At 26.2% G+C, this 12,682-nt stretch overlaps 1 protein-coding gene across 2 annotated transcripts in view; it reads left to right on the forward strand.

Moving 5' to 3' along the window:
* Positions 1-1,467: 1,467 nt before the first annotated feature.
* Positions 1,468-12,682, forward strand: part of LOC132944519 (lysosomal-trafficking regulator-like) — a 28,138-nt gene continuing 16,923 nt past the window's right edge. The window contains exons 1-5 of one of the 2 annotated variants that reach the window (XM_061013907.1): positions 1,468-1,603; positions 1,829-1,953; positions 2,101-2,189; positions 11,125-11,275; positions 12,383-12,657. In XM_061013907.1, the coding sequence (XP_060869890.1) occupies positions 1,579-1,603; positions 1,829-1,953; positions 2,101-2,189; positions 11,125-11,275; positions 12,383-12,657 (665 nt within the window). In that variant the 5' untranslated portion in view covers positions 1,468-1,578. Of the gene's footprint in view, positions 1,604-1,664; positions 1,954-2,100; positions 2,190-11,124; positions 11,276-12,382; positions 12,658-12,682 lie in introns of those variants that run through there. The other variant, XM_061013906.1, reaches the window with a different exon arrangement.

The following is a 12,682-nucleotide window of genomic DNA, read 5'->3' on the forward strand; positions in this document are numbered from 1 at the left end:
AGGAGGTACCTATTTAATATATATATTTTGTTTATTTAAATTGTGTTAAATTATTTTTAATATATTTTTATTACCTGTATAATATTATAATTATACTTAATATGATGTTAAAATATATATCTACTGATTGGCATATTACAGAATATTTATATAAGTATCAAACAATTTGAACACAAGGTTTGACTTATATAAGGTTTCTATATCATCGTACTTTGTATTTAGTTTTGACCTCTGTTCTAAAGCCATGCATAAGTATTGATATTTAGTTAGGTATAACAATCGATAGATATCTCCGTAGTATATGTTACGTACGTGCCTGTACGTCCGTACAATATTGTAATCGATTCGAAAGATTACCTTATATTATTATAATATCTATTTTTTAAACAAGGGTTATCCTCAATCCTAAAGGCTAAAGTAGACAAAATAATATGGAATTAACTATATTTTTAGTGAACAAAGATAGCGCATTCAATATAATTGGCTTTTGTACCTATGTATTTTGGAATTTATTTAAATCGTGTAGTTAGATAGTGTATTTGTTTAATTATAAAATTGAAAAAAAAAAACGATAATGTTATAATATTTCAAAATTATGAATATTAAGAGGATGTCAGAGCACTATTTGTTTTCTCTCTCTAGCCCACGCGCAATATAGACAAAATGTAATTCCGCAGAATCGTTTTTTCTATGTTTTTAAGTAATCTTAGAGTAAAATCACACATTACAAAAAAGATAGAGGATAATATTTTTGAGGGAATGACATATCGATTTCTCTAAATATTGTTTCAAAACGATTTAAACATAATTTAAATTTACAAAATTTTTTTGTTTATTTTGAAAGTCGAATACAAAGTCAAATAACAATGAAATATAAAACCGATATGTCATTCCCTCTAAAATATTATTTTCTATCTTTTTTTTTGTAATGGGTGATTTTACTCTAAAATTAGTTAAAAACATAGAAAAAACGATTCTGCGCAAATGCGTTTTGTCTATGTTGCGCGTGGGTCAGAGAGAGAGAAAACAAATAGTGCGCTGACATCCTCTTAAATTTTAGATTATACTGTTCCTACCTACTCTGTAGATTAAAATAATATTATTCTACATAGGTATTTTATACCGACTAATTGGACTATATACCTATGACGGTCTTGTAGAGGAAGTTGTACAGATTAGGTACCTACATCAATCACCCAATTGGCAATAACGTTTGTTATAAATTATAATAAATATAAATAATTAGACCGTCTACAGGCTGTTGCCGGCGGGTTATCGCAATATACGCAATAAAACATTATTATACATTAATTATATCCCGATAATACAGTATTATACATTAATACAACGTTGAACGCTATCGATTAATAAAAAAACTAATCGATTCCGTGCTACATATAATAATATCGATCTATTCGGTCAAAAATTAATGGGAGAACGTACGGGACGGGACGTCGTCCTCCAGATCGCTAGTATTCCGTGATTGTAGGCGGTAGACAGTAGTGTTGATAAAACCTTGGTCACGTGATGACTGATGGGTGATAGTGCGCGCCAATAACTGGAATTTTGTATTCTCCAATGTCCCGTCGGTCGTCCCGAGTAGGTATGTTGTATATATATATATATTATACTATTATAGTTGATAATTTGTATTTTAATACTGTTACGTAAGATACGTAAGACCGGTTGTACATGTTTGATCTGTTTCCATTATGTTTTTTGAATGCTTTTTCGTATTGTTTGTTCGACTTTCGTGAGTGGGCACACCGCGTTTGTTGTATTATCGATCCTAAGTATGTAAGGTTTGTTGTTGTTTCTTATTATACAGATTTCCACAATAATTACAAACCTATGGACCATTCAATACCTATAAAACCGTCAAAAATACATATATTCTGGGAGGCTTATTTGAAATGCAACAGCATCGTGGGAAATGAACTTAAAAACGATTTTGTAAGTACCCATCTACACAAAATTGTACTATAATATTTAATGTTTTCTCGAAGACTACCTATTATATTTTTCGAATAGGTAGAGAAACATTATTAATCTCAAAATAAAAGTGAATTGTCCTATATAAATTATATTTTTTTAATACAGAAAATTGCATGGTTTGATTTACTGCTATCCGAAATACTGTCTGTACATGAAAAAATAAAAAAAATTCCTGAAGATATTCAAAAAGCAAAGTAAGTTTTGGTAAAAACATTTTAGGGCTTTAAAGAAGATATTATGTTCTGTTTGGACCTAATTAAAAATATATAATCAACGAGCATAGAAGTAAATAAAAGTTTAGTTCTTTGGAATAGGGAAAGTAAAGCATATTTTATTATTACTTTTTTATTTTCGTAACATCTATTTATTTTTTTGGGCATGGGCATTGGTGAAAGGGATATGTAGTTTTGGGAATGCTATGATTATTAAGTTATCTTTGGTGATGAGTTGCAATATTTTGTTAAATTATGTTCCTACATTTTTAGATTACAATGTTTTAATTTTACAAGTACCTATACAAATCTTATAGACTTCTGCATTTTTTTTTAAATTAATACAATTTGAATGCAATTATACATATAATATTTTCTAAATCCATAGAAAATGCATCATTTATTTTTATTAAATTCTATATTATATCTCATGGTACAAAATAGACTTGTATAATAGGTGTTATTATGTAATTAATATTAGTTTCTGTTGTATGGTATATATATTCTATGCATAAAAAATAAAATGTTACTATTTGAAACCATAGTAAAATTGTTTTTTTTTTTAAATATGACTATTAAAAATTGTGATAATATATTATAACATTTTTAATAAACAGAACATAATATTATGTAATGGATTTTAAAGATATTCCTATTTTAATTTTGAAGATCATATTTAATATTTTGCCTTGAACTACTCATACATTTTACATAAATACAAAGAAAAATAGAAAATAGTAGAGTAAAATTATCATAGATGATCTAAACAGGCTTCTATCAATTCTGCCGATATAGTATTGATTCCTCCAGCTATGTTTATAATATTGATTCTGCCGGATCTGGTTCACTGTTTATATTAAGTACCTATTGAGTACCTACATTTTTTAAAATATACATAAAAATAAAAAACTTAAAATATGATACCAATACAAAATTCAATTTTTTAAGAAATATTTAATTTTTTTTTTCTTACAGTATTATGTAAACAAACATTTTCAATTATTTTAATAGTTATTGTAATAATGAGTGATTTGTCATTCATGAATTATGATAAAATTATGATAAAAATCCTCTGTATATTAATACTTAATATTTTTTTGTACATTTTAAAAAATGTGAGACTTAGTGGAATCAACAGGTATTTAATATGAACTGAATCCGGCAGAAATAATTTATATATTTTATAAACAGTGTGGAATTAATATTGACCGTTTTCCTAAGCTGGTAGTTTCAGCAGAATTAATAAATCCCCATCTAAACGTCATATCCATATCATTATAATTCATAAGAATCAATATTAAAAATTATAGTTGGTTCTATCAACAATATATGTCAGATAGTCCACTAGAGATTCAATTACTATAGTTCACATTATAACCATAGTCATGATGTATGTAATAGTGAAATAGTTGTTCTATTAATTATGAATTAAATTAAATTGATATTTCTTATAAACAAATGCAATGTTATATTGCCTTTGATTAATTTAAATAGAAGTTAAATTTTGTGGTTCATCGAATAACATTAAACCTTTGCATTGATACAAATATTGGTAGCAGTTAAACTTGTGATATACTATGTTCCATCTAAGAGTGAACCATTCGGCTAACCAAAACACATTTTTTCCGCGCATTCCCACCACACTCCGGACATCGATGAGAGTTTTAACACGGGCGCCTAAAGACGGCCAGCAATGACTGTCCGCCAATCACAGATCGCATGGGAAGTCAGGCACTGTTCGGCGGCTCAGTCTGCGTGCGCAAAAGCGGTTCACTCTTAGATGGAACAGAGTATAATAATATACTAATCATCATGATTCATATTAACCAGTAACCACCTATAATTTTCAAACCACCATGATATATTGATCATCCCGGTGTGTTTTTTTTCACACCAGTTTAGTTAAGCGAATTTCTAGTCATAAGCTTATAGTCTATTATGAATTTAGTTGAAGTTAAATAAGTAAGTGATAACTAATAAGAATTTATAGATATCATTCTTATCATAATATTAATCCAATTAACCAAGGAAATTTACATGAATTAAAATTAAGTGCTTGCAGTAAATAGTACTTAACAAAATTGTGGCTTTTGGATTTTTGATTATTTTCTAACTCAAATTAGGAACTTGAATTACAGTTTTTGTCATGTAAAAGAAAGATTAAAAAAACTTGTATTTAGGCATTTACATCAATAGAGATAGAAGTATCAAATACGTAGGTACAACAATTTACTGTGTTCAATAGAGGCTATTATAGCCACACTTGTAAGTTGTAGGTACTATGGTGAAAACTTTTGCAGAGTCAATGAAATACATTCCAAGCTAGGATTTGAAAAACAAAATACAACACCCAGTACAAATATTTAAACAAATTAAAAATAAAATGCATATCGGAATTATTAGATAATCCAAAATATTTTGTATATTTACCGTTTTTTTTAAATTAAAATGTATTTATTTTTATTTTTTGTATCAATGATTTATAATTTATATTCATCTATTCTTATAGACAACATAATCACTAAAAATATTTGTACGTTTAATAATTCTTACTTTGTAAGTAAGGAAGTGCGATCACTGGATGGCTTTTTCCCTCACCCTTTTCATGTTCAAACTTATTATAGCACATATTCTTATTATGCCTTTGTGTATAGATTGTATATCATCTAATAAAAAATTAAAAAAAAAAAAAAAAACTTTGTAAGTTACTTAGTACTTCAAATTAGTTTCTATTATAGATTCTGAGCAAAGCAATATTTATTTGTATTTATTTCTATTTAAATTTTCTTTTTTTTTTATTTTTTGTGTCTGTGTACACGATAGGTAGTCAGGCCCGGCTCATAGGCGACATAGGCTCACACCTAGGGCAGCACTTAAGTAAGAGGGCGGCATTTTTAAAATACTGATAATATTATATGGTTAGGGGCGGCAAAATTTGATTTTGCCTAGTTCACTATTTTTGCTTGAGCTGGTCCTGTAAGTAGTCGAATTAATGGTTTAATTTTCAACATCAGTATCTTGTTTGATTGGAAATTGAATTTAGTTGGTGCATTAGGGTGGTCAAAATCCCATATTCCCATTAGTGTTTAAAAGTGCCGAGAAAAAAAAACTAGGAATTTTTATGCAAAATCGGCTTTTGACAAAATCAATTTTGGTTTTTGGTGTAACTCTAAAACAAAAGACCGAAGATACTAAAATGTTCACTAGTTTTTTATATTAGCACTTTCTATACACGATAACATTTTCAAAATATTTGGATTTGTTTTAAGCTGTTTACAGAGTTTCCAATTTTTGTAGTATTTTTTTTTTTTTAATTTTATTTGTTGTGTAGAAAAGCTTGAAAATTTAATACAAGGCTCTTAATATATTGTTACAGTGACATTTAAAAAATATTAAAAATCCAGTTACAATTTTTTTTAAAAGCATTTAAATTTAGAATTTTGACAAAAGGCATAGAAGTCAACAAAAATATGCAAATTATTTTGTGTTAAAAATTTCTAGAAATTTTAGTTTCTGAGCGAAGCGATAGATGTATTGATTTTACAATGATGTGTATTTTTTTTTATATATTTTTGTGCCTGTCATCACCTTTTAGGACAGTAAAAGTGCTTGGATTTTCTTGGACAGTAACTTTTCTGATAGGAAAGTGAATCTAGTTGGTACTTTGGGGGGTCAAAAGTAAAAATTTAATGTAAGGCTCCTGATATAATGTTACATTAGGAGTTGAAAAATACATAGGCACAATTTTTTTTATTAGCATTTAAAGTTTGAATTTTGACAAAATTGAATGATTATTTTGTAGTTTTTTTTTTTTTTTTTATTTAAAAGCCGCTAGTATAGACTATGATAGCTTAACAATTACATAAAATTGTAGTTAAAAATTTATAAAATGTGAACATTTTATAGCTAGGGATTGAAGATTTAAAACAAGGTTCCATGTAAATAGGTTATATATTTTTATTTATTTTTTATTTTTTAGTAGAATATATACAATCTGTAAATTAGATTTTTTACAATAAGAATATGAGCTATAAGTAATAATAAGTTGACATGAGTTGCTTGATAAAAAGAGTAACCCAGCGGCTACACTTTACATTATGAGGTTATATATAAATTACTTTATTTACAATAATATCATCAAATATACTTAGTAATATCATAGGCTGACTGACAGTTTTCGCTCAGAATCGTTTTTCTTATACAATGATATTATATCATTGAATTCAAATTTAACACCATCCATACAGTAACCTTTTATACGGCAGAGCGACACCCACCTTTTTAATATTAAATGTGTTATTTATGATGACAAGTATTAAGATAATAATTATTTTATATGTATTACTTATTGCAAACATATTGTAATATTCACTTTCTTAATAATAATAATAATAATAATAAAAAAAAATATTAATATTAATTAGGTAGTGGTTAAATTAATTATTAAACAATTTTTTCATAATTATCTTTTATTGAATAGCAATGATTTAAAAGTTCTGTTTTTATAATTAAGTCTTTTTATGTTTGTAATTAGTTAAAAATTATTTTTAAGTTTTATCTTATTGATCAAATTATATCAATATTTTACTCATTACCGTAAAATGGGGTAACTCCGGACAGAAATTACTATTTTTTTTGAATATTTCTGAAAATAATGAATCTAAAATTCTGTAGAAAAATATTCAATACATGTTAGAAAAGAATTATAATTTCCTATAAATTATAATCGTCTTAATTTGAACTTTTATATAAAGTTCAAGATTGTCCGGAGTTAACCTCAAAATAGCGTAACACCCTATAAATTACCCATACAAATTCGTAGAAAAATTATGTTATTATTAAAGCAATTATCTCCGGATTATATTTCACTTTTTGAAAAACTATTTATTGATGTTGAACAATAAATTTTTTTGTTAAACTTTGTTAAACACATTTTAATAAGAGCAATTTACAAATTCTTATTAATATAAAATAAAATAAAAAATGGATTTATTAATTCCAATCATTAACAAAAACATTTTGAATTAAATAATTAAAACATTTAAGAAATACTAATAAATATTATATAACAAAAAAATACAATTTGTATTTATTATTACGCACTAAATCAATTTTCCTATGGTTTCCTCTATAGTGAGATTTCTTTGGACAAAAATAAATAATATTTGTCAGTCATGAAAGTAGTTTCCCCCCCACTCCCATATTTAACACAGAATATGAATTATTGTTTAATTTTTTAAACATTGACTTCATTTAACATTTTTATAAAAGTAAAATTTACTCAGATTTTAGATTTTAAATGAAAAAAATATGTTAAATGTCTATTAAATAAGTGTTAGGTATTTGAATGTTATTAAATAAAAAAAGTATTTAGTGTAGTAAACTGATTTAGTGATGGATTATTTTTATATCAGTATTACATGTTTTTAAATGAATTACAACAAATAATGTTTGTGGATAAAACTAATTAAAAATTAGTGTATGTATTGAAATAATAAATATGTGGTATGTAATATAGTTGTATTATGGTAGAATAATTAATAATTTTGTGTAATGAAGTAATGATATCAGAAAAGATAAAATTGTCTAAGGTCATTCACATATACAGATTAGTATGTATAAAAAAATAATAAATATTAAGCATTTATCTGTCTTTTGTTACAAATAATGAGGCTTTTTATTATGGCTTTTTCACTGGCTTTTTCAAATGTGTTTTTTTATACAAGTAACAATATAAATATTCTACTTCAATCTACTAAGTTTAAAACATTTTTATATTATCTTTGTACATAAGTTATTGAAATTATCAAAACAGATTCAAAAATATTTCTAATTTAATTAAATTTTCAATATATTTGCTTTTGTAGTATAAAATTTCTATAAAATACTATTTTAGATATTTTAATTCTTTTTTTTTGTTTTTTGTTTATTATGTATTATATTATTATGTATTACACAATCTTGTAAATAATTATCTTATAATAAGTGCAGATTGTATTAAGTAGTTAGGCTTGAGTGAAGTAATCATCCATGGAATTTCATTGCGTTGAGAGGTTAATTTTAGTTGCTTATAAGGTCACGACACCATTTGTGTTTTATTTTAGATATTATCGTTTGATAAGTACTGATCGCTGAAAATGATACACTAAGAAGTTTAGTACCTTTAATTTTGTATTAGATTTATCTTCGTTATTTATTGTACCTCTTATTTTTTAATTAAATAAACATCCTATAATTATTAAAAAGATCATTTTTAATCATTAATAATTAATATTTCAATTAAATAATATTTCATTTTAAAGTATAAACTGATATAGTCAAATAGTATTATTGAATCAGCATTATTTAAATTGTAGGTATGCTAAACTAATCAATAATTTTGTTACATTTTGTAATTTTTATCAAGTTTTTGCAAATAATAATCAAAAGTCCAAAGATGGCCAAATCATACTATTTATCTACGTTATTACACTTTTAAATGTAGCACAAAATATGTATAATACAAACAATTAATAGTAAATTTGCGTCTTTAAATTAATTTATACTATTCTCTTTCATAAATATTGATTTTAGTTATTTTAATACCTGTTATAAACTTAAGTCAGTAACGGTAGCCAGTAGGTACCTTGTGTTTCAGAATGATGTAGCATAGCATTTGTTATGTTAATTTTATTTACATGTAAATATATTTGATTCCCTTGGTCAACATTTCTTGGTAGGAAGTGATTTTAACGCTAAACATTCATAATGGGTCTGTATTTCAGAAACCTAAGAGGCAAAATACTCCAAAAAATTATCATCAATATACCATACAAGTTTATAAGTCCAAAAGACTCCACTTACTGGCCCCAACACCAAAACAGATACCCAGATACATAGGCGTATTTACAGCATAGATTGGGGATGGAATCCCCATGATTTTTTTTTTAGATTTAATTTTAGTGCGGTAGGCATTACTTTGCAATTTATTTAAGAAATAATGAATATATACACTGCTCAAGATCTTGCAACTTCAATACAATCTACTATATTTAAATCTATACATCCAAAATACTAGTCATAGAAAACCAATACAAACAATCAATCTCCACATCTTGCAAATATTATAAATCTAGTTTCTAAAAAACGGGGTGTGCGCTTTAAGTGGTTAAAATACTAGTATCCATTTGATAAAAAAAAAATTTAATCACCTAGTAAACACTTAAAAAAAAATGAATACTAAAACACAAATCTGAAGATTTTGAAAATAAAAACTTATATTTTAACCTAACAGACGGTTCTCTTTGGTAAACAACCAAAAATGTAATTATAATCAAAAGAACAAATCCCACCATTAACTGGTTCTTAGGCCATCTCCGATAAAATATTAATAAATATTCATGCCACATGCTGACATACTACCAAACACTGAACACTTAGAAACTATCAGACAATTCTGTCTATATCTCTCTATGCTTTCTCTCTATGGCATTACCTGATGAACATACCTCATCAAATGAAATATTATTTTTAATTAAAAAATTAAAAGATGATCTTATTAGGTACCAATAAAGTCCTCAAAAAACTTCCTCACAAACCATTATACTAATTACATTTTCAATGGTATGCTAAGACTGTCATATTTCCCATTAATATGGAAATTGTCAACTGTAATACTTATACTGAAACCAAATAAACCAAAGACTAGCCACCTCCTATAGACCAATATTTTCCGACTCAAGCTAAACTGTTCAAAAAAAATAATACTCAAAAGTATCAGACCTATAATGCAAACTCACAACAAGATCCCTAACTGTCATGAAAATCAAAGCTTTCAATCCTCACCAAACTTATTATGTATAAATCTATTTTGCAACCCATGTGGGCATATGCAATCCAAATTTGGGGCTGTGCTAAACTGTCCCAAATTTGCACTATACAAGCATTCCAATTAATGACTCTTTTTGTTAAGTACCTTAGCTTGGTTTGTATCTATCTCCACACTACACCTTGACCTTAAAATTGAATCAGTTGACCAAATAGCCACTAATCATTACAGATCTTTTTACTCCAAACTACATTCCCATACTAAACCATTAGTATCGCAAATTTCATCTAATACACAACTCATAAATCCCCCACCCCTTGAATATAGAGAACATATTGTAGAGATTTATTAATCTAAAGTGTATCACGTTGGGTTCCATCTCTGGTGGACCTCCCTCCTAGTATTATTCACAGTTAAAATGTATTTTAATTTTGGGGATGGCAAATGGGACGTAATTTTTTTAAATGCACTGCTTATAATGAATACATCTTAAATTTAACAACATTTTGCTCACAAGTATTTTTTTAGAAATTATAAACTGAATGTACTGAGGTTATTTTTGTACCAATGTAGTTCATGCAAACTATATATATTTCAATAATATATTTGTTTGCAAATAAGTTGTATATTTTAGATAATATATTAATTATATAATGTAAAATTAGGCAGCCAAACTTATATCTTGTTACATCTCTCTCTGATAATTGAAGTATGACTGTAAGTGCTGTAAATTTAAATAATTGTTGTTGTTTAGATACATAGACATTATTTTTAGGACCAAAAAAAAAAACTTGCAACATTATTTATTCATTTATATGCATCTAGTAGATATGAATATAGTATAAGATAGGTCACTAGGATTTATTTCTGAGTTATAGAGAATATTTTTGGCTTATGACTTATTGAAATTTCATATTTCTATAATATATATATATTTACTATATATTACATAATATTGTTTTTAATTAGATTGAATTATGCATAGAGATCAAAATGAAACGTTAAAATACTGTTAATATAATATATTTAGTTTAAAATAGTTTGGCTATATTATAATAAATAACAAATAACAATGTATTTAATTAGATGCATACAAATTTGTGTTTTTAGTGTATCCAATGCAATAGTAGATCAATTACTTTTGGATATTGATCATGTATGTTCTGTATCTGGTGAAGAAGATTTATCTAGTTTGAAGAAATATATTTTAATTGAACGAGGATGGAGGTGTCTAACAGTTTTACATTTGCTTGGCACTCAAGTATAGTTATACATTTTCATTTGTTTATATTATATTAAATAAATTATAAAATACAATACTATTATATCAGTTTTATAAAGCCACGTCTGGACTCCAGACCAGAATATATTTTTTGCTTGTATTAGATACGTATCCCTGCTTAATGTTCAAGATGGGAAATCAGAAAAAATTTTTCTTTGGTCAAGACACTGCTTAAGGCGCCCGGTGCCGATGCCTTTTTGACCTCAAAAATACACTCATTGGGAATAACACCGCCTTGTAAAACCAACCAAATTTCAACATTTTTTTTTTTTTAATTGCTAGAGGGAAATATTCTACAGCCTGCATCAATCTCTGTTTTTCAATATTCTATTCTCAAACTTAATAATATGTCTAAAAAAATACAATATAAAAAGCATTTTTCTACAAATTGTTTAATACAATTATTTGAAATAAAATACAAAATCAGAGATTGATGCGGGCTGTAGGAAGTCTTCTTCTTTCAGATAAAAAAATAGTCATCAAAATCCGACAATCCTGCAAAGCTTGAGAGTTATTCTTGTAAAGTCATTTTTTCGATATAATACACCCTATCAACCCTTTCTTAAAAAGCTTGAGAGTTATTCTTGTAAAGTCATTTTTTCGATATAATACACCCTATCAACCCTTTCTTAAATAAATATCGGGTAGTAGATTAGTGGAAAAGTCTTATAATTAAGGTGGCAACTAAAATATAAAATTTAATTTTCAAATTTTATAGAATTGTGGAAAAATTTGAAAAACTGGCACCAGGACCATTAAGAATAAATGAAAACACTTTTATGAAATTAAAGTTTCAAAATACTAATCAATATTTAAAAGAAAAGAAATAAATAATCACTTTACAATCTCCAAACCGTTTTTATTGCTACTATAGACAAATTCATACTTTATTAAATGATGTTCATTAATTTTTATACAATTTTTATGTTTTTATCAATAGTAAATTAAGTTTTGTTATCGGCGTTAATATGGATCAATTTTAGAATTTTCTAAATATTATAAAATATTTTTTAACATAAGATTCATACAACACTTCATTTAAATAATATTTATGAATTTCTAAAATTATTTGTCGTTCATTTTCAGGAAGTTCAACAACTAAAGGAATTGGCTAATGTCTTAGTATCAATTTTTACAATATTTAATGATGATGCTGATTGTAAAATAAGTTATGATGTTAAAAAGATCAATCCTTATATTTCTCCAACAGATGAAACAAATTTAAAACTTGATGATTTAATAAAGTTAACAAAATTTCAAGGGATGAAATCAAAATCAAAATCTCAACTTAATTCTATGTATGATAGATCAAGTCCTAGTATACCAAGATCTCGCCGAGTGAGCTCTGTGTCAGCAAATAGGTATGTTATTTATTATTTATAACTT

This window comes from Metopolophium dirhodum, chromosome 5, assembly GCF_019925205.1.
Source record: "Metopolophium dirhodum isolate CAU chromosome 5, ASM1992520v1, whole genome shotgun sequence".
Lineage (NCBI taxonomy): Eukaryota > Metazoa > Arthropoda > Insecta > Hemiptera > Aphididae > Metopolophium > Metopolophium dirhodum.